The sequence below is a fragment of the Trachurus trachurus genome, assembly GCF_905171665.1.
Source record: "Trachurus trachurus genome assembly, chromosome: 4".
NCBI classification, from domain to species: domain Eukaryota; kingdom Metazoa; phylum Chordata; class Actinopteri; order Carangiformes; family Carangidae; genus Trachurus; species Trachurus trachurus.
In genome coordinates, this window is record NC_139898.1 from 27,056,137 (window position 1) to 27,079,433 (window position 23,297).

Consider the following 23,297-nt stretch of genomic DNA (forward strand, 5'->3'; position numbering starts at 1 on the left):
TACATTTCAGACACGGCTGCTGGGCTGAGTGATTTCAAAAGCACGAGCAGTTCTGAGTATTTGCTTCATGTTACATAATTATCTGAGATATGCAGTTTTGCCCCTGCAGATCTCAAAACAACGCGCACCGACAATTAAAGGTAATGAATTACAGGGATTATGGCAATGGGAGAATTTGCCAAAAAGTTGAACTATCCCTCTAAAAGATTTAGAAATAGTTGGTGTGATAAATCTGTTACTGTAATCAGTATAACAGTTCATGCCCCAGTGTAATTTTCTTAGCTTAAATTGTATCTCAGGTGACCCTGTGATGCCTTGTGAATTGTTGACAGTTTTGCACTAAAGCAGCTTCAGCTAATGTCAACAAGGAAAGCAGTGACTGATACTGGAGATCTCCATTTAGAAAAAAGAAAGTCCTGGTCATTTTGTTCTGGGCTGTTTTTAAGGATGCATTACTGTTACTGCACTGTATTTACCTGATGTGAACCTGTGCATCTATCCTTCTGTCCAGGACTCGATGGGCGGCTCTCCCAACGACATCCGCATCTCTGACATGAGGCCCACCCTGGTGGAGCCACCGATGTACAAACCAAAGGTGGTGCTGCTGGGCAAAGACAAGAAAGGTAACTGCACCCACAGAGGCTCTTATACAGTATATGTAGACACAGGACTGCACACATACAGCACACACAGTCATGTAATGTGGTCTATTGTAAAGCACTGTGGGGCATCTTGTCAGTGCCCATTAATTAGTCATGGGGGCAAGTGGATTATTTCAGCACATGTCAAAGAAAGAGAGGGAGTGGGAATACCCTGAACCTCTGCTGTGAGTCCAGATTAGAGCCTGACATGTTCGGCTTTTCTCTCAACCCGTCTTACTTGTTTTGCCCCAAAAGCCGGAGTTTCATCTGAGTTAAACGCGAGGCGGCCAGTCAGCTTAACTAATGAACCCACGGCTAATTTTATTGCCCCATCAGAAATCTGCCTTTTAGTCTGTTATCTACTTTAAATAATTCAGCACCCATAATCCCATCCACTGAATGAAAGAGTTTATCTCTGCTTCATGACAAACTGTTGATCTGACTAAATCAGAGCTCCTTGGTGTAATTTACTCCTTCTGTGAAATGATTAAAGCTCACACAGCTTGTCTGTCTTGGTGGGTCTAAATTCTTAATAAACGACCTTCTGGCAAATTAAGATCTTTCCGTGATTTGTATTGTCAAACATTAAATAAGTTCGACTCTAGAGCCTGCTAATTTGAAATTTACAAAAGGATTTAGTTTTCTTTCTCTTATGTCTCTCTCTGGTGTTTATTTGGACATTGCTTTCTTTCTACCTCCCTCTTCCCAAAGATGTTCTTGATTTCAGAGGGACTGGTCTGGTTAAATAAAGTTGTTTGTTTATTAGATCCCCATTAGCTGCAGTACGAGACACTCCTCCCTGTATAAACAAATACATCTTTAATCCCTGTTTGAAAGAGGCTGCACTACGTTCTCGCATCAAAAACCTTGGCAGAGAATTCCATGCAACAATCGCTCTTGCGTTTGTTTTACATGGGGGCAACAGGAAACGACCTTCCTGCCGAGTAGAATAGTTATGACTGTCAGAAAAAAACACTAATTTATTATTAAAAATTGCTGGGATTTTTTTTGTTATTATGACATTTTTCATAAAACAAGCCAGAGAACAATGCAATCTACTTTTGACACTTAACCAGGCCAGCTGGTTGTTCATTTCATTTACCCTTGTTCTACAAGGGCAATGAAGAACGATTGAAGCAGCTTTATTCTGAGCTACCTTCTGACATGTTGGACCAAGTCATTGGACAATAGTCGACTTGACTCGATATTGTCCAAACGTATTGTATAATGAGTGCGCTGCAGGAATCTGGGTTAAGAAACAGACGACAGACAATGAAAATAACATGATTCTCCTGCCTCTCGTCCTGTCAGTGTACAGAAGTCAGTATTTAATGGGCCTAAACATCATCCTGGTTACAGTTTCACCTCCTCATTAGTACTTGAGAAAAATCTCTGTAACACTTTCTGATTTTGTTGGACAGTAGCTCTCTCTGTGTTTTAAGCTTTGAAACACACAGCAGCAACAGCAGTTTACAGTTGAATCCTCCATTTCCTAAAATATGTGAGCGGGTCCTGGCAGTGTCGAGAGATAAAACTTAAACAGAAAATCACTTTGATGCACCGTATCTGTGGTGAAATGAGCCATGTGTAAATTATTTTTAGATTGTCCAGACTGCACAAAAAGAAATCATTCAGCTGCCACCTGAGGAAAGAGCGCAGGGGAATGAAACACAGGGAAGTGTTGGGGCTCTTCAGTGCTTCTCAGAGGGTTATCAGAGAGAAGAGGGTGTGACATTTTCACTGTCTTGTCTCTGTCTCTGTCTCTGTCCGTCTGTGTCCAGAATCTACAGATGAGGAGATGGATAAGCTCCACTGTCTGAACCACAGCGGCTCCTCCGCTACCTACTCCGACTACTCCCCCTCCCAGGGCTCCTCGGGCTCCTCCAACCCGCCGGCCAACACACACTCGCACTCGCACTCGCACTCGCACACGCTCTCTCATGCACACCCACACACTCCGGCCCTGCCCGCCCCCAGCAAGGACCAGGCCCCTCAGACACACTGGACCAACAGGTACACATTACACACACACACATTCACACTTACAGACACTTGCGCACATCCCTCTTTCATGTTCAGTTTCATCATCGACTATCCATCATCTCTTCCTCTCTTACTATTCCACACCCCCTCCCATCTCCTCCATCTATCATCCATCTATCCAATCGGTCCATCCATCCTGTCCCCCCTCCTTCATCTCTGTGTCTTTCTCATCTCTCTGCTCGCTCCACCAAGGTCAGAGAGACTCATTAGGACGCTGCTGCAGACTTCTGTCTCTCTCCCTCTCTCTCTCTGAGCTCTTGCCTCCTCTGCTTCAAAGCTGTCCGTTCCAGGCTTCAGAAGTACTTTACAGATTTTTGAAATAAAAAAATCGCGTGTGTTTTGAAACTGTATCGAGTTCTGATCAGAAATGGTGCAGCTGCAAACAACAACATGTCTCAATTTAGCCTGCCTGCCACATCTCTGACGTTCTCAGTACAGCTTGAAAGATTCTTGTAACCGCTGATGTAAGTGATGCAAGTAACTCTTTTTTTCCCCACTCCATCAACGGATGATATAAATACGATGGTGTAACAGGACCATAGTAGGAGAGAGGAGGTAAACTTCAGAGTCTAAAAGTCATCCACATCATCCATTGCAGACGTATTGCAAAACAAGAGTTTCCTTCCATTATAGAAAAAAAAAAGATAAGTTAATTTTAACATTGCTAAAATTCACTATTCATGTCACCAGTTTGTGTATTGCCTTGAAAATAAAGATAAACAAATGTGTTAAGGTTGATCAAACAGTTATCATGATAGAACAAAAATATAAGAAAGATGTTCAGCATCAGGAGCCTAGCAGACTGGATTTTCTTTCTGAGTGAATAATAACCTTTTCAATTTGCTCCTTAAACGATAAACTACTCTTAAATAATGGTAAAACAAATTTCTTTGTCCTCGCTCCTCTCATGTCTCTCTCCGTCCTAGGGAGCACCTGCAGGTTGAAAGCTCAGTTTGGTATTTTCTGACATTAAACTTGTCATTTCAGGGGCCCCGGGGTGATGTACAGATCACCATCTGTATCCTTGTCCCTTTGTCTTTGTACTTGTGAAATATGTGGTATTTGCAAACTGCAAGAGGCAGCGAGGGAGGTTGAAGGCATTAATATTTTCTGTTCAAGGCGGCCCTTTAAAAAAATTCATTACAAATTGATGTTTCAGAGAGGAAGAGAGAGTTATGCTGATCTCAGTGCCCATTGGCTCTGATTAAATATACGGCACATTATAATTCATAATAATTCCCATATTTTTTATTCTTTTCCAGCATCATTTGTTTAATATTTTCTGTCATTGTAGACTTGCTCAGTCGTTCCCCAAGCCCATTGACTCCAAGCCCCTGCTATCTCAGAGAGAAACCCCTCCATCAGGAACCCTGCAGCAGCGCGGGGATCGACGCCCGCTCAGCGAGCCGTTCGACTGGGCCGAGGCTCCTCACTACGACAACACGGGCTTCGATGCTGAGGAGTCTCCTCTGGACGGTCCATCCAACACGAGTCAGGGAAACCCTCCGCTGGGCTCCAAGCCTCGCAGCCAGTCGACGCACGGCCGCCGCCCACTCCTCAGGCAAGAGCGAATCGTAGGAGTTCCCCTGGAGCTTGACACCCAGACGCTCCCCTTCCACGGCAACCAACGCCCCGGCCCGGACAATGACCCACAGGGCGGACCTTCCCAGAATCCTTGGCAGAATTGGACCCGAACCCCGAGCCCACTGGAGGACAGGACCGCCTTTCCCTCCAAGCTGGACCTGACGCCGACCTCCAGCCCCAACCCCGACCGCAAGGATATAGACTCAAGGTCAGGGATCAAGCTGAAACCTTATGTTACCTTAGTCTTTTCTCTCTCAGATAGAATCACAGGTTATTTCTATGTCTAAGTTTAAAGGGATAGTTCAATATTTTGGCAAATTGGCCCATTGCCATAATCCCTACAGTCATAGCAGTAGGTTTGTTACCTTTAATTGTCGGTGCAAGCTATTTTTAGTAGAGCGGAGCTACGGAGGATATTGGGATTTCTTGGTTTCCCTCATTAAAACTCATCAAATACACAATCCAACAACTCCAAAATGCTCTGGTGGACAAGTTGTGACCTACACATTCACCACGCTATGAAATAATAATGGAACGTTACGAGACAGAGTTGTTTTATGCAAAACAGCTCCCTTCAGGGGCAGTTTTTAGTCTCTGCATTTGCCTCGAAAACAACTCTGTCTCGTAACGTTCTGTTATTATCTCATAGCGTGGTGAATGTGCAGGTCACACCTTGTCCACCAGAGCGTTTTGGAGTTGTTGGATTGTGTATTTGGTGAGTTTGATGGGGGAAACCAAGAAATCCCATTAGCCTCCGTATAGCGTAGCTCTGTGCAGCTCGCAGCTCTGCTCCGCCATTCTAAAAATAGCTTGCACCGACAATTAAAGGTAACGAACCTACTGCTATGACTGTAGGGATTATGGCAATGGGCCAATTTGCCAAATTTTTTAACTATGCTATATTAACACTTAATGCACATCCCTTGTTTGTTTTTTCTTTACTCCAAGGCTGGAGCAAGGAGGAGGGCCTTTACCCGGCAGCTGGACGTACCACGACAATCAGGGCGAGCAGAACAGAAAGGACCAGCTCACCGTCAGCGGGGGCAACAAGGTGACAGTGGTGATGAGTAAAAGCTCGGACCGCCTGTCCCCCATGATGAAAGAGACGAGGTCCAAGTTTAAAAAGTCACAGAGCATTGATGAAATAGACATCGGCTCCTACAAGGTCTACAGGTAGGTTTATATGTATGATCAATTAAATAATCCAATCTTCAGCGTTGTAGCTGTTGAAGCTGATGTCTGGTGCTCTTTACTCTCTCTGCAGTATCCCCATGGACAGCTACAGTTCATCCATCGAGCAGCAGACCAGTTTGGACCGTCCAGAGCTGTCTTGTTCCATGGAGCAGACCAACATGGCGCGATCACAGTCTGCCCCCATGTTAGATGATGAGATGGGCTTCCCAGGACACGGACACGGTAGCCAGAACCAGCTGGGGCAGAACCAAAAACCTGCCATCCCACACAAAGCCTACCACTTTGACCAGAACTACAATCCCCAGGTTAGCAGCTCTAGATTTAAAACCTTTTTTACCTGAAGATTTAGATTTTATTTTGCTATTTTGTTTTGAATTTGAACAAAACTAATAACTATTCTCACCAATCAGGTGACCATGGACCGTCGGGTCCCTCCCCCCTTCCCCAACACACCGGATTATATCAACCATGCATCGAAGGCCTTGGAGTACATAAATCAGCCAGGGAAGACATTACCCAAGGAGCTGGTGAGCCCTCGGTATCGTGCGTATCCTCCGCTGGAGATGTTTTCTTTCCCCCAATCGCCAATCAACCAGGATGGTCCGTCCAGCCAGCAGCAGCAGCCAATCCCCTCGCAGCGCTCCCGGCCAGGGTTTCTGAGGAGAGCAGATTCACTCGTGAGCTCCACAGAGCTTGCGTTGTTCCGCAGAGTCCATGAAGCCCAGCAGGAGGCGCTGCAGGAAGCCGCTCAGTACAGGCAGCAGGTAGGAGCTGGAGCTATGTTTGTGTAACTCCCACAGACACAAACTTAAATGAATAATGTTCACCACAGCCATGACATACATGAACCTAGTTAGTTAGTTAGTTTTAGTTTATTTCGGACATGTTAAAAGAAATAAACCTAGACATTAGACATTTCCAGCAATGCTTCTGTTTCGATTACTTTTTCTTTTACCTTTTTATTGACATTCTGCAACAGATGTGACATGTACACCCATTTCAATTATTAGTCATAGAGTATCAGCATGGATTCAGATTCAGATTCAGAAAACTTTATTAGTCCCCAAGGGGTCAATTCAGTTCAAGCGAAAAAAAACACACACCAACAATGACAACAAGCAGCAGACAACAAACAGGAGTACAATATGTCAGACAATTGATAGCTTTCACTGACGTCACGTCCCAGGGACCTGGCGGTCAAAAGCAACATTCCAAAGTGGCCCCGCAATGGACTTTCTATGGACAAACAACCGAGTAATGACTTAAATCATCTGCCAGCAGCCGAGAAAGAAAAATATAAAAACAACTTTGAAGTTTTGGGCACTTGTGACCCATATTCAACACCAGCTGCTGTATACGAGCTGTTTAAGATGACCAGTTCCCTGCCGAAGCTCGAGTTGGGCGATGTTTACATTTACCTGGTGGAGAATCATCATCCTCCACCGCTTGCAACCAATATTTCCGGTGTTATGGTTCAACTGGTGTCTGATTAAAAGCCCCATTTTGTAGTTTTTTGATCTTAAAATAATGTTTCTGGACTCATTGAAGTGGTAGAAATGTACCTGTAACTTTCCTGTACGGGAACACCGTCCTGGTACCGCAGCTCCGCTGAGCTCCACAGTCTGAGCTCCAGCCCACTGAGCCCAGGCTCCCTGCTCCTCTCACCCACAAACCAGAGCCCTTAGCTGGGCTGCACGGTGACCAGCTCCCCCCCCCCCCCCCTTCCGCCCGGAGCTTTGCACCGGGGGGGAGGACGGCAACGATGACGGCGGTCCGATAGCAGCGGGACCGGCGGCGGCGGCGGCGATGGTAACCCGGCGGGACCGCCCGCCACCGGACACGGCAACAGCACCGCCCGCGGCGGCAGCGACACGGTAACGGGGGTCGGGACCGACCGCGGCGCGGCGAGGACGATGACCGGTGTTGTTTAGCGTATTTTCAGAGTGTTTTCCATTAGTTCGTAACTTTAACATGACAGGCTTTGTCATAGTGTGCAGTGTTGTGCAGACTAGTGAGAGTAGTGTGGCGCTGACTGTCTGTAGATTCCCTGAACAGGTTCACTCACAGACGCATATTGGCTGCAGTAACATGTGAACTGCGGCTTTATTTGTGAATTTGTGACAAATCTGCGGACGGAAGTGCAGCACAGCTGTTGTTCGGTACGGTAACCAGTTAAATCAGACACCAGTTGGGCCATAACACCGGTATTTTTGAAGCAGCAGGGAGCAGTGTGTGTTTTTCTGCCTTGTCCTAACCAGCGGACAGCGGGGAAGTGGATTGTTTTGACCGCCAGGGGGGCGTTCCATACGGGCCGTGACGTCACATGAAAGCTATCAATAGGTCAGTACATATCCAAGGCCACAAAGGCCGAAGGACTAAAAAAAAAAAAAAAAAACTGGCACTTGCTATACACAGAGCATATAGAGTTAAAAAGAGTCAATGTCTGGCCTGAAATGTTATATAGTCCATCCATTTCTTCCAACGTGAAACAAACAAAGTCCTTCTTGTAAGTCACATCCGCAGTAATCTCTCCAAAAAATAAGGCTTTGATGACTTAAAATTTGCCCTCTCTGTCTCCTCAGGCGGACCCCCCTCTCTACAGTCGGGCTCTGGCCTACTCCTCCCCCATGGATCACTCTGCTCTCACCAACATGGTCGACAGCCAGGGTCAGATGATGCACAACAAGCGGAACGGTCGCTATGATGACGACTATCCCACCTACCAGGAACAGAAGAAGCCCATGATTGGTTACCCAACCAAGAGCCTGACTCAGCGCCGCCCCCTGTCGGCCAGGAGCTACAGCACCGAGACCTACGGAGCATCTCAGGTAGGACGGCTGTCTGTCACCTCCGCTGCTGCTGCTGATGAAGATGTTCACACAAGGTGTCAGTCCTCACATGTATGTCTCAGAAATAATGATCAATCAATTATCAAATACTGTAGGTTTGGATTAACCAACTTAATGTTTGAACTCTAAAACAACCTGAATTTAAGTTGTTTAAGTGTTGAATCAGATGGAAGCCTTGCAAGGAATTCGATTTTGGCCACGACCACCATCTTTCCCTGAACTTGCCTTGGTAGATTTAGTTTGTGTAATTTTGGAGGACATGGACAGAAGGGCTAATTTATTTCAGAAGTGCAAAATAAAAATGTGGAATTACACTATTCATCAGAGTAAAATACATTACAGCCTACGTCCTTAGCTTCATCTATACCCCAGATCCCAAGGCAATCCCAAATCCATAAATAATCCCCTCAGGATGTTCTGGGTTTGCCCCACGTCCGACTTTCCGAAAATAGTCGCAGGGAGGTGTCCAGCCGCATACTGATTAGATGTGCAAAGCACTTCATCTGACACCTTTTGAGCACGAAGGGGCAGAGCACAGGAAAGGAGCCAAGAGCTGAGAAACTAATATTGTACAATTAAAGACTGCAGTCTCACTCTTGCTGTCTTTCAGCCAAAGTGGAGATCAGAAGATACCGTACATCACCTGTCATGTAAAGAGCTTCACCTTTAGGCTCAGCTCCATCGGCCCCATGACTGTCTGCATTACTGCAGGCTTTGTGCTTATCTGCTGGTACCTCTCACCAAACCTCAGGATACTTAAACTCACCAGAATGTCAGACAATTGTGAACATAACCGTTATCCCCATGCTAGTGGTTTGTCCGTCTTATGATCCGTCGTTCAGCCCACCACATGAAACTGAAATATCTGATCAAATGCGGGAGAGCTTGCCATGCGTTGCTTCATCAATTAGCTTTGGTAATCTTATCACTCATCTGTCCAAAATAAATGATTTAACCATTACTTTGGTTAATGATCAAATACCTGTGTAAGACCTATACGCAGCATATCACACACTTGATTTTTAAAGGGGACATATTATGGAAATATCACTTTTTGAAGGCTCTTTAACATATATTTGGGTGTTTGTCTTGCCTTTCGGCCCTTAAAATGTGAGATTTGACAAAAAAAATCTGTAATTTTCAGGCTCCCTAGGTCGAAATCCATGTGGATTTACGAGCTGTTCCATCAGTTTCCTGGCAATGATGTAACTACGATGTTTTCGAATTGACCGACGCATGTCACAGAGACACCTGGGAACTATTTTAATTTGTGGAAAAAAGGCATAATATGTCTCCTTTAACACATTATCTGTGAAGCAGCTTTGGCATTAATTTAAAGTTCTGGTTTGTCATCAGATGGTTAATATAAATCCGGTTTTCACTCCTTTGTTTGGAAAAAACAAAACAATGAACTAAAGGTTGTCCACAGAGCTGAAGGAAACAGCAAAAGTGGTGTTTATTCCCTGTGGTTTGGTGACTACGAGTGATGCTTTTCAAACCCACGCCAATACGAAATACAAAAACACTGATCAGTGAAGTTTAAATAAATGTAACACGATTAACTCCTCCTTCATTTCTTACTATCTTTCCACCTCAGGCCCGTCCAGTGTCGGCTCGTCCTACCATGGCCGCCCTACTAGAGAAGATGCCCCCTGACTACACCCTGGCAACGTGCCCTGAGAAACCGTCTGACGACACCATCAAAGTAAGACCTGTCGTACAACAGAAACCCGAAGACATCACCTCCAAGATGCCTGCCGACTGGAGGCAACAGCTACTCAGGCACATAGAGGCCAAGCGACTGGACAGGGTACGTCACTGCAATGTAGACACTAAGGAGGGAGATGCACACACACTCACACACAAACCCACACATACATACAGTACATACAGCATTCGGTAGCCCTCCCTGTCTGTATCTGTGTTAAGTCTGTGTTGTAAGGTCGACCAGATACGTTGTCTGGCTGCATGTGTGTCCACTCCACACTGTCGCTCTGTCAGCCTGACCTACTGTACTGCACACTCACTACTGTGGATATGTGCCGAAAAAAATCACACGTCACAAAGAACAATGCAACAAAATCTTAATTGTGACTCAATTTGATTTTGCGTTGTGCCTTAATATCCTTTATTTGAATCAAGTGAAAAGTCACCAAGATAATCCTAGTAGATTGACTTTAATGTACTCTGGTGCAGTTGATTTAAGTTTCCTATTCGGCTTTTGAAATGGTCGATATTTTCACCTGTTTTCCCAAAGAAACTCACAAGATCTTCAGTGTTAATGCAAGATGTAGGTAAAGCTGGGGATGTTTTTCAGGACACTGTAATCACAGCGTATGCATCAACACTGATCCAGGGAAACATTAGTATCGTCAAAGGAACAGTTTAATTTTTTGGAAAATACTCTTCTAGTCAAAAGTGCCATCATAACCATGAGCTAAATGTGAAGCTAATTTAGCAAAAAATGACTTCCTGGAGTCTCCACTCGCAGTCGTGACAAGACTCCAGACAGTCAATTAGATTTTGTACTTATTATCATGTAAAACTAAATATTTTTTTCAACTTTAACCAGCAGGTATTTGACATTTTTGCCTAAAAAATCACAGATTTTATTAATCAGTCATCAAAATATTTGATATTCTATTGATGGACTTCTAAAGATAATGATCTGTAAGAATTTTAAATCATTTTCAGATTTTTGCAAAAAAATAATTGCTTCCAATTAAATAAATCACGGCTGAGTTAAATTACATTCTGCATGGTATTAAGAAGGTAAATTAAACTTGATAAACTTGCAAAAAAAATGCTGTATAATGTATGAACACAGGAGCTTTAGGTTATTTTACCCATGAACACAGTCTGGTAGGTTCCAGCCTTTTTTTTTGCTTATTGCGCTCCTGCAGGTTCAGATTTACAGTACAGACATGAGAGTGCTATCAAGTGTCTCATCTAACCCTCAGCAAGAAAGCGAATAAACATACTTTCCAAAATGTCACACTGATTCTTTAATCAGAGCCGGTGCCTCCGCAGACAGGACAATCAGACGTAGTAGGGAGGAGGTCTGGAGCGCAATAATGAAAAGCACTTTAAACAGCATGCAGAATGTCAATATCGTGTCAATACGTCATATGATCCCCTGAGCCTGTCACATCGTCCAGAATACAATCCACCACCCTGTCGAAGAGAAGTTGGTGTGGACATTTGGACAGAGCTGAAACACACTGTGTCTCGATACAGAGACGTTTAGAGAACCGTAACAAAGCAGGTGTATTGTCTGTTTAAATATCCACACGTTGCTGCACAACTAAACGTACACACTAATGTTGGAATGAACTGACCCACTGGTTGTCGTTTGTATGACATGATGTTTTGTGTGTATTGACCGATCACTAGCTAACATTTCTCTGTGCTTTCAGCAACTCTGCACTGTTGTTGTTGTTGTTGTTTTTATCAGTGTTCTGGTTGTTTGTTTTATTTGTTTGTTTACCTGTGTGTGGAGCTCACAGTGTGTTGTCACCACGCTGCAGCCCGCTGTGTCGGCTCCGCCCCCTCCGCCCCCTCCTCCTCCTCCTCCTCCTCCTCCCTCCCCCCCACTACATTCACCCATGTCATGTGATGTTGTCTTCTCCAATCAGAGTGGTGTCCTAAAGCACAACACGCTCACGCTGGGCATGCTCTGTCAGGGCGGGGGTCACGGCCAGGGGCGCAGCAGCACTTTGAACTTTAACCTTTACAATAACACTAAGCATGAGCCCCCTGCTGGCCGCTGGCTGCCACTACCTCCTCCTCCGTCTGCTAACGCTGTGAGTATCCATCTGAGAACAATGAACCCCTGGTACTGCTCTCATTACTGCACATATAGGTAATTATAGAGCATAGGTGCCACTGCCTCTTCACCCAGCTACAGCTACCATGAACATTTATTTAACTCTTCACCATTACTGCTATTCTAGTTCGGATTATTAAGGGGATCGTTCAACATTTTGGCAAATTCACTTATTGCTATAATCCCTATAGTCATAGCAGTAGGTTCATTCCCTTCAATTATGAGTTGTCATGTTGTTTTGAGATCCGCGGGGCAGAGACACGAGTTGCTCAGCAAACACAATGGAGGTGAATGGTACAGGTCCCCCTCTCCCTCATCAAACTCATCAAATACACAATCCAACAACTCCAAAACGCTCTGGTGGACAAGTTGTGACCTGCACATTCACCACGCTATGAAATAATCATGTAACATTACAAGATGGAGTTGTTTTGGATTTCAAAAGCGCAAGTACTTCCGAGTATTTGCTTCATGTGTTGTAATGTTACATAATTATACATGATTATTTCATATTGTGGCGAATGTGCAGGTCACAACTTGTCCACCAGAGCGTTTTGGAGTTGTTGGTTTGTTTATTTGATGAGTTTGATGAGGACAGGAGACTATGTACCATTCACCTCCATTGTGTTCGCTGAGCAGCTCACGTCTCTGCCCCGCGGATCTCAAAACAACATGCACCAATAATTAAAGGTAATGAACCTACTCCTATGACTTTAGAATTTAAGGCGATACATGTAGGTGAATTTGCCAAAATGTTGAACTATCCCATTAAAGCTACCTCGTCTCATCTCAAGCTCATCCCTGCGGCCCTGATGAAATGGATTGGCTGAGTTGAAAAAGGCTGATTGTTGATCATTAATCGCTGATATTTAATGTTTTTGGAGAAATGCTAACAATTTGAAGTTTTCAGACTTAATATCCACGGCTCTTTGTGAAACAGGTAGGAGTAAGAGAACCTGAGTGGTGGTAACATTAACTCAATTTTCACTATTGAGGGGGAAATCTGCTCACTTTGCAATAAAAGACTTAATCATACTTAAAATGTTACGGGATCAGTTAACGCTCATGTAAATCTGCCTGAAACCCAGGCAGTGACAGGTTTTACACATGGATTCAATTAGTGAGGTGAAGTGTTCATTTTCAGCAGTGCTCACCTTGTCTCTCTGTCCCTGTCTCTCTCTCTCCCTCCCTCCATTAGACCCCCTCACAGCAAGCCGCCATGCTGGATAACGACCAGGAGGGGGTGTCAGGGAGTAACCAGTGGGTTCCCTACTCACTCGGCAGGAGAGACGTCCCACCTGACAACCTCATGAAGAAGGTGAGAGCTCTTGTGAACCATTTCATCTTTTATCCATCCTACCATGACAATATTTGCGCTGTGGATTTGCCTAACTCCTCCTTCTCCTCCCACAGAGTGGCCACTCACACAACCCCTCCCACCAATCACACAACACCATGATCGTCACGTCCTCTTCCTCCTCTTCGGCCAATACCCCCCACCGCGTGGTCGGGCAGCAAGTCTATGATGGGATGATGAGCAAGGGGGGCCAGTACCAACCAGGGATGCCCCTGTCAGTGGTCCCCTCTGGGGGACCTGGTCAGTACCAAGGCAACATGGTTCAAGGTAAATGGTAAAAAGAATTGTAACAGGTTGATCTGTGCTTACGCAGAATAATATTTGGGTTTATACTGTTTAAATGTGCGCAAGTTACATGGAAAAACAAAATATTTTGGGCCAAGTAGTTCATTTATAATGTTATTAACAAACTGTATCTTTCTATTTGTGTTGTCAGATGTCTCCATAACATTACAGAGAGATTTAATGTAGGATAACATGTTATCTACATGTCTTTAAAGACCCCAGGGATGGCCATTAGCCACATTACCCACAGCCTTGTCTCCTGTTTATTCTAATGATATTTTCCCATTGATAATAGAACTGCAATGATTATTCAAATAAACAATTAGTCATTAGTTTTAGATTTAAAACCTCCAGACACCTGATAATAATGCAGTAGTATTATGTGCCATATGTCTGTGCAGTAACCTACCACAGGAAGTTTTATTCCACGGTGTTGGACTCTACCAGTCTCGTTCTTTTCCCCCTCCAGCCCATCCCAACTCTGGTCAGGGTTACCCCGGCAGCGGCATGACCATGGCCATGTCCCCGTCCGGGAACCAGAGCCAGTACAACCCACATTCCTCCCACGGCTCCCATCAGCCCTCCCTCCCTGCCACCAACCCCCAGTACCACGGCAACCAGGGGATGGTCCATAGCAACCAGGTTGTCATGACCACCCACACCAACCCACGGCCTCAGAGCGCTCGCTGCCTTTTGCAGACCAAAGGCCAGAAGAGCACGGATGGTTTCCAGGAACAGGTATCCATCCATCCATCCATCCATCTGTCTGTCTGAAAACCACATCCTACGTTGTCATGGCGTTCTGTTTCAAAATGGGTCCTGATCAAATGACAGCGAGGTCGATAGTCACAGGGTTAGAGAGGATCTCAGCTTTGTGGATGTTAGTCCATTTGGTATCACAGCAAATAATTAAACTACACTTATAGGAGAATTCCGGTCATTTTCTAAGTAACGCTCTACAGCTCTAGGTCCCCGAGTGCGACCACAGGAAAAAATCTGAGAAAAATCTGTGCAGACCGGACCTAGCTCTCCTCCTGCTAGCTGCGCTACACTGCAGTTAAACAGCAAAGTAATGGGGGCAGTTCTTCTAACTGCGACTTTGGCCTCTATCTAATGCTCAAAATATCACTACACATGCTTTGCACCAGTTCCACCAGTTCCTTACCACACAACACTGAGTGTGTATAACTCCCTTAATATGAGAGAGCAGTGTTAACATGTGTGTTTTTAATCACATAGCTCTGTTAACTCTAGCTTCCAGGGTAGACCTTACTAGTCGACTGTTGAGCTCGGGACTGTTTCCATCAACAAAGACAGAAACGCGAGGAAAACATGGATTTAGGAGGAAAAAAATGATTTTGGATTGGGAAAAAAGCAGTTATATTCATATTGATGCTTTTTTTCCCCATCCAAAATCATTCTCGAGCTCAACAGTCGACTAGTAAGGTCTACCCTGGAAGCTAGAGTAAACAGAGGTACATGATAGAAACACGTTAACACTGCTCTCTCATATTAACGGAGTTATGCAGACTCAGTGTTGTGTGGTAAGGAACTGGTGAATGTTGCAAAGCATTTGTAGTGATATTTTGAGCATTAGATAGAGGCCAAAGTCGCAGTTAGAAGAACTGCCCCCATTACTTCGCTGTTTAACTCCAGTGTAGCGCAGCTAGCAGGAGGAGAGCTAGGTCCGGTCTGCACATATTTTTTCTCTGATTTTTTCCTATGGTCGCACTCGGGGACCTAGAGCTGTAGAGTGTTACTGTACATAGAAAATGACCGTAATTCTCCTTTAAACACTGATGTGCTCTTGAACTAGTCCGACCAGATCCAGTGATAGCAGGACAAGATGGTTAGCGTATCAGATGCCGAGGTTGGTGAGTGGATGTAGTTGGTCTCAGATCAGCTGATAAACACTTGACTCAGTCACGGAGACGAAACACGATGTAATTTTAGCAGCAACAGTTTGTGAAGAAACGGGTCTCGAAAAAGCCACGGAGGCGTAGGTCTAAATCTGAGACACCTCACAGATGGAGAGAGCACTGCACCAGTTTAGGTAGGAACATGAAGTCGTCAGCTGATCCTCCTCGGGGGCTTCGCTTCTTCACTCCCGAGTGTGTGACGGCTGTCATTATGACAATTAGAAAACTCTGACAGGGATATTTGTGGCTCAGTTGTTGTGACGACCCCCAGTATAGATGCCAGAACATGTCACACATCCTCCACTGTTGTGCTGTGTATGTTATCTATCTATCTACTCTGTGGCTGTTAGTGAGATTGTCCTGATCTTTGTATTTCACTTTGAGTCGTCTTTCTTTTTGTTTTCTTTCTTTCTTTCTTTCTTTCTCTCTCTCTGTCTTTCTTTTTTTTCTCCCCTTCCTCTTTCTCTAGCTGTGTGTGAGAATAGAGAAGAACCCTGGTCTTGGTTTCAGTATCTCTGGTGGCATCAGTGGCCAGGGGAACCCCTTCAAGCCCTCCGACATGGTACGACCCGACCCGGCCTGCCAACCAATCACAGCCTCCCCGGCTTTACCTCAGAGTTGCCATGGAAACTGCTGCTCGTTACTGCAGTGTTTCGTCTGTCTGTTTGTCTGTCTCTCTGTAGGGCAGCAGTTGACTTGGTTAACTTTGAGTCTCTGTGAGTCTGTGATTTTCTGCTACAAGCCGATGGAAAATTGCAGTTTAACTGAGGTGTATGTGTTTGAAAGCTTACAAAAACCTGAAAAATGATGATATAACTGCACATCACTCATAGTTTAGTCACAGATGTGCAGTGTATTTGTGAAATATAACAAAACTACCATTGTTAGCGTCACTAGACAGGAGGGAATAAGTCAAACATGACACCTGAGTTTGGCAAACTCTCATTAGGACCGATGTTACAAGCAGACTTTTGGAAACTTGACAGATTAATGCATCTGCACATTATTAACAGAGTAGTTTTGTGTGCATTATTTATCTTTACAGCCACTTTGTCACTTGAAAAAACAAAATTACATCAACAAACTCAAACATTTGAGTCTTCAGAGACAGATTTGTGATCACATGCACACACGACGTCTTATTACAGTATATGACCTGCCAAACTCTTATATCGTTTCTACTCGTGAGTTCTGACTGATTCTGTGAGTGTGTGCCTGTGCTGGGAGCCTGTTGGGGTTGCAGCTCCCCCAGGCCTGCTGCACATGGCAGTCTGTCCTAGAAACACGCTGCTATAGTCAGTCTACAGGAGCGAGGCTGCTCACAGAGCTCTGACAGCTATTTTAGGAAGGCTGCTTAGTTCTGGGACACCGTGGGTGATTTTAGATGTTCAACACTTTGATCTAGGGATAGGAAGTATCAGAGATTTTACTGACTGTTCTGACTTCAGATGTTGAGTAACGGAGTAACTGACGAGACAGCTGCTCTATAAATAGAAAAAAAAAAAAAAAAAAGGCCTACAAGAGAAGTTTCTTTAAACATTCAGCCTCTGTTCAGCCCATGTGACAAACGGTGAATTAAATTAAGTCGGGGGTGTGAAGTGTAAGTATAGAAACTGTCAATTCATCATTTAACTTTAATTTCGAGAAGACAACTAGTGACTCAGTTGCTGACTCGTGCTGTTATTAAATCACTCCCATCCCCTCCTGTATCCATAAAGCTCCCACCAGCTGCAGTTTGTCCATTATTAATGCCATGTTACACAGGAGGCGAACAGAGTCGATGCGGATGAGCGTGTTCTCCAGTGATTCTGCTAAGCACTTTGTCAGACAATTACATCACACATACGGTGTAGGTCTATAGACGCGCTCTGTCGATCCACATGAATACAGATTCATGGATACGTTGCGGTATTTCCCCTTTAGTGTTGAAATATTTCCCCTCACCATCATCATACTGTAGCTTTGTAAAATCCCAGTGAACAACAAACAGTGATTGTCAGTCGATCTGCAGTGATGTCAGTTAACATCAGTAAAAAACGTGTTTTCACTGAGTCACTGTAGTATGTATGGTTCAAATATAATATAAATATGGATTTAGGCGTCCCTAAATGTGCTGTGATATAAACTTTGCTGACCTCAGACTCCCACCAAGCTCCTCGCCCCCCCCACAGGGTCTCTTGGTGGATATTTGACTTTTGACAAAGTTACCAAGATACAAAAAACTGCTGCTATCTGTCCTTAACACCGCGTTTCCTTTTAATTATCTCGTTTGTAAAGTTGGGCTCTCTTGTTACTTCCATCCATGCATTTTAGTGCAGAAGTCAAAGGTTTATTTAATGTTTTATCAGTGGTAAAATGTTGAACTCACAGCTGAATCATCAGCTCGAACAAACACTGATTCCTTTTGATTATGATCCTTTGATTTGAACATGTTTTCAGACCCAGCCCTTTCCACTAGTGCATTTAACACTGTTTCACTCAGAGTAGACGTAACCAGGTTAAAAAACTACATTCGTCGTAATTAAGGGCAGACTTCAGTGATCTAGAGTTTAAATAGTTAAAAAGGACTGTGTATCAAAACAGCTTGGCTGATAAATAATACATCTGTGTTTGCGATCCCTGGAGTTTACTACAGTCACGGCTGCTACACTGTTACTATGGCTCCCTCTTGTGGACAGTTTGTTGTTCTCACCCATCCTGTGATTTATCAGAGCAAGAGGAAAATATGTGTTGACCAGATAATCAGTGATTGGTTATCAATGTGAGAATCAGAAATTGCTTTTAAGAAATACTGATTAATATTTCTCTGTTTGAGGAGTGTCCTTACGCTTTCACAGCCATTTTCAGTTTAAATCTTGTCATTAACTTCTTTAAATTTAATTGTCTTTCTTGATTTTGGTCATATCTTAAATTTTTTATGCCTGAACAAAAACATTTACACTTTGCTGTGTTGTTCAAATGCAAATAATATCTTAGTTTCACAATATCTGTACTTTATTTGTATAACTTCATTTGAAAAGACAAAGGATTTAAATCACAATCTTCTGGAAAAAACTGATTCAGATTAAGTGTCCAAAAAGTTTTTCTGTATCACACTGTGCCTGGTTAGTTTCAAAGTTTAGATCCTGCCATTATGTCTTGATATGCTCTATGCTATTAGAGCCTATGTAAAACCCTCCAGAAGTCATGATCAAGTTACTGAAAGGAAAAATGAATATCACAGCTCTTCCAAGTCTCCCCACTGGGTCAAATGGCAAGTAGAGACAACCCAGGGCTTCACTTCCTGGGCTTTTAAGGACCAGAACGTGGATTTCCTTCTGTCAAATCTGGATTGTGAACATTGGAAAATACAGTTTTCTGCTCCTGATGTTGCCAGATGTGCTGTCCTTGCATACTGAGCTGCTGTCATTAAAAAACATACTAATCAACTGTCATAATATGGAGAAAAGTACGTGTACATGTTATCACTGAGCTGCAAAACCCTCATCCTCAGTATTATCAGACTCATTAACTATTAATATCTTCTCATGTTTGAAAAAATATTGGAGAAAAAAAAGCAAAATTTCCAAATTTCTGGAGAAAAAAAAATTGAGGATAGAGGGTTTTTTGCAGGATGCCGCAGCTTTGTGTGCAACTGCTTTACAGTCTGTTAATGTTTGGTTGTTGTGACTAATGCTTAGCTGCTAACAAACACATTTGTAATGTACAGTGAGCTCCATATGTGATGTGAAGTCACTTTCTCAGAATCAAGAAGGATGTGAATGGACATTAAGTTCATCACTAAGATTAATAACCAATTATTGAAGTTGATGAATTGCATATATTGACCACTTTGAGTACAAAATGTTCAATTCTATGCACCTATGAGGCTCACTGTATAAAAGCCCAGTGTCACTGTAAACAACAATTCAACCAGTACCTCTAACACATGCACTTGTTTAACATGCAATATCTGTGTCTGTTCCTGTCTTCACTCATGGACTGTAGTATGTAGGTGCTGCTGCACTCTCACTACTACATCGTATATCTGTGAAGCTCACTATTGTGTGTTCAACACGTGCACAACCTGTTGAAACATGTTGAGTCGATACAGCCACATTGTCTCACACCCCCCTGTGTTTCAAAAACATCTTTCAGCTCCCGGTGAAAAGATGTTGGTGTTTTTACAATCTCTGCCTTGGGTTTATCGAGGGAAAATATGGGGGAGGAAATTTCTTCTGCCCTCCTTGCTACCTACTTCTTTCCCCTAGTCAGACCCCATCCCACCCCTATTCCTCTTCCCCTATTCTACTTATATATATATTGTATATATCTATTTTCTCTCTTTCTAACCTCATGTCTATTCTGTGCCAAGTCCTGATCGATATAAATGGCAACTTGTCTTTCCGGGAGGAATGTTCTGCTAAGATAGATGCTAATGGCAACAAGACATAAATACCTTAAATGGCTAAAATGATGTCATTATAGTATTATTATTGTCAACAGTATATATGCAGTATATGCATGCATCTCCAAATTTAGAACAAAGACAATGTATTGATGAACTGGCCGTATATTATTGGCAGAAATGTGATTTTTTGGAGGGTTGGGGGTCGGTGGTGGGTGGGGGTGGATATTGAGATGAGAATGAGAAAGGCAAAGATTCTAAACCATCGTGCCCCTGTGTTGTCCTAACGGTGTATCATTTTGACTTATAGGGTATCTTTGTTACTAGGGTACAGCATGACGGGCCCGCCGCCTCCGCCCTGCAGCCTGGAGACAAGATACTGCAGGTAACATCCTCACACTCGTCATCAAACGGGGCCAGAAAAGAAATAAAAGCCACATCCTGCCCTCTCTGTCCCACCCCCCCCCCCCCCCCCCAACTCCCTCCAGCTTTGTATAAACATTGAGGCAGAGCATTGAACAGGAGAAAAGAAGTCATCTTGCACTTCAGCTTCAGACGTTTCTGTACATGTTCACTCATGAGCTGCTCCAGTCAACACAGATCAACTCGGCCACCGGTGTTATCTCACTTGATGTTTACATCAGACTTCAACATTTTCCTGTCTGTATATTCTGCCTCTGTGTGTGTACTTGTTGGTCCAGAAAAATGGCATGACCCCCTCCATCCTCTTTCTCATTCATCATTAGTTAGTGACCACCAAGAGGTAACAACTTCTCAGTCACAGATGTACAGGTTTATACGGTACATGCAGCCCCTAAAAAATTAAGAAACTCATAAGATGAAGGAATAATATTAAATAAGACCTCAGGGCAGAATAACATAAGTCTACCTGGGGTCATCCCTGTATGTTCCCCGGGTTCCCCTATGTTACCCTTTCTTAGAAAAATGGTCCTATGTTCCCCGCTTTTCGCCAAAAGGACCTGGGGAACATGCAGTTTTTGGTCCCATGAGTTGTGATTTTGCAGATTTTTGCCTATTTTTGAGTCAGAAGTTGAGTTGTGACTTTGAGTGAGAAGTGGAATTGTCCCATTGGTTGGGTTTAGGCAATGAAGAAAGGAGCTAGACAGGTCAGATAGATAGAGAGAGTCCAGATAAGTAGAGCGAGCCCACCGACCCGCAAGAACGGGGAACCTAGGACCCTTTTTCAACATAGGTACACTCCCGTCTACCTAATGATACAATGTTTATTATTGTCCTGGATGTGCAGAGGCAATCACCCACAAAAAAACAAAACAAAACCTTTTTTTAATGGCTGCAGTTCAGGTATACATATTTTAAAAAATATCTTCCCAGTTTGCTCCTTTTTTATTTACAGAAACTGAATAAGATGGTAAATACTGCAGTTTGCAGCAGGTCTGAATTAAAATATGTGGTTTGTTGGATGACTGGGAACTCTTAAAGATGAGTTTAAATAATAAAAAAAAAAACTGGAATTTGTTACAAGTAAAACACCAATACAGTACAATGTTTAAGCAGAAGAGATGTATTGTTGGGCCCTGAGGAGGGGTACTTTTTCCTGGGGGCAACAATCCAGTGGCTATTGGAGGATTTTCCGACTCAGTCAGATGAAATCAATAAACACTAAATTAGAATAGTAGGGGGAAAAAAATCTGTGCTACATGTGTTTTATTGATATTACTGGTATAAATAAGCCCCAAATGAACTGTTTGTAAAGTGGGGGGCTCCTCCCTCCCTCCCTCCCTCCCTCCCATCTCTCATTCCCTCCATGCTTTCCTCCCCTCTCTCCTCCCCCGTCATCTTCTCTCCACAGATGTACAGTGTAGCTGGATGACCTCATCTAAAAGCCCTTTTTTGTCTTTACCCCTTCTCTCTCTACAGCATGACTGTGTAGCTCCTCCTCTTCTCTCTCTTTTCCCCAACAGTGATGTGTTACTGAGATAATGATGGCAGTGACCCTCCATCCTCCCACAAACACACTCACACATAGACATGTGTATGGAAATACTGCAGCACACATACCTCTATACATACATGCGCGCACACACACACACATGCTTTTGACTGTGCTGCGTGTTTGCCTTGCAGGCTAACGGACATAGTTTTTTACACATGGAGCATGAGACAGCCGTCTCTCTGCTGAAGAGTTTCCAGCGGACGGTGGACTTGGTGGTTCTGAGAGACAGCAGCATGTGCTAGAAATAGTTTTATAACAAACAAAACAAAACAAAACACAACAATGCTTCTTTTCTCTGCTCATCGCCATCCCACGCCACCCCACCTGTCCTCCGCTGGAGGCTCGTGGAACTGAAAAATGAGCCGCCTTTTTTACCTTTTTAGAGGAACACACAGACGTTTATTTGCCTATTGCTGGACCAAAGGCAAATACTAGTGCCAAATGTACCATAGGAAACATATCGGCTCTCCTGTCTACCGGCGGTCAGGGACCTGATCGACGGCTGGATGGACCACAAGAGGACTCGAAACGTTTGAGTCCCTACAGGGCTGCTGCAGTTTGGATTTTGTGGTTGGTTGGTTTGTTAATTAGGCAGTCATCTGATCGGTCAGTCTGAGTAGTCTGTTTTTGTTGGTTAGTTATGGTTCTGGGGTATTTTTGCTTTTCTCCACTGCTTTTTATTTTGCAGTCCATGATGGATTTTTAATGAGTTGTTTTGTGTAGCACACGGTTCACTTCCCTTTGTTGTATTTGGTCTCCTGTTCTACTTTTTGTTTTTCTTCTCTGCAGTCTTATTTTTTTTTCCTCTTTAGTCTCTTGTTTTCTGTTCCTCTCTTTATTTATTTTTTCCTGTCCTGTGTTTTATTCTTTTACTCTTGTATTTCTGTCTTCTGTTCTGTTTCTGCAGGTATTATTGCCTCCAATGTACAGAAATTGAAAAACTTAAGACTTTCTGCCTTGTGTACATATATATATAGAGCTGCAGCTTTGTGGAGCTGCTCTCTCTTTGGGGCCTGGACAGACAGCTCTAAAAGTTTATGATTAATATAATTATTGTTGATAAACCACATTCTGAATTCTCTCTTATGAATATACAGGGATAATTTCCAAATGGACAATTTTCTAAAGTATACCACTGATTTATTTCTGTATAGAAAACACTTTTCATACTCCATTACTGCTACTTGTGTTTTTTTTTTTTTTTAAACTGTTGCTTGCACAGCTGTGCTGAAAAGAG

At 43.6% G+C, this 23,297-nt stretch overlaps 1 protein-coding gene across 1 annotated transcript in view; it reads left to right on the top strand.

Annotated features, from left to right (window-relative positions):
• Window positions 1-22,302, top strand: part of lrrc7 (leucine rich repeat containing 7) — a gene marked incomplete at both ends in the record, with an annotated part of 73,684 nt that extends 51,382 nt beyond the window's left edge. The window contains 15 exons of the mRNA XM_083969676.1: window positions 512-623; window positions 2,423-2,654; window positions 3,979-4,476; window positions 5,217-5,441; window positions 5,533-5,767; window positions 5,873-6,226; window positions 8,045-8,290; window positions 9,909-10,121; window positions 11,947-12,114; window positions 13,336-13,455; window positions 13,551-13,761; window positions 14,249-14,517; window positions 16,168-16,260; window positions 20,396-20,470; window positions 22,192-22,302. Of these exons, the coding sequence (XP_083825802.1) occupies window positions 512-623; window positions 2,423-2,654; window positions 3,979-4,476; window positions 5,217-5,441; window positions 5,533-5,767; window positions 5,873-6,226; window positions 8,045-8,290; window positions 9,909-10,121; window positions 11,947-12,114; window positions 13,336-13,455; window positions 13,551-13,761; window positions 14,249-14,517; window positions 16,168-16,260; window positions 20,396-20,470; window positions 22,192-22,302 (3,162 nt within the window). The remainder of the gene's footprint in view (window positions 1-511; window positions 624-2,422; window positions 2,655-3,978; window positions 4,477-5,216; window positions 5,442-5,532; window positions 5,768-5,872; window positions 6,227-8,044; window positions 8,291-9,908; window positions 10,122-11,946; window positions 12,115-13,335; window positions 13,456-13,550; window positions 13,762-14,248; window positions 14,518-16,167; window positions 16,261-20,395; window positions 20,471-22,191) is intronic.
• Window positions 22,303-23,297: the final 995 nt, after the last annotated feature.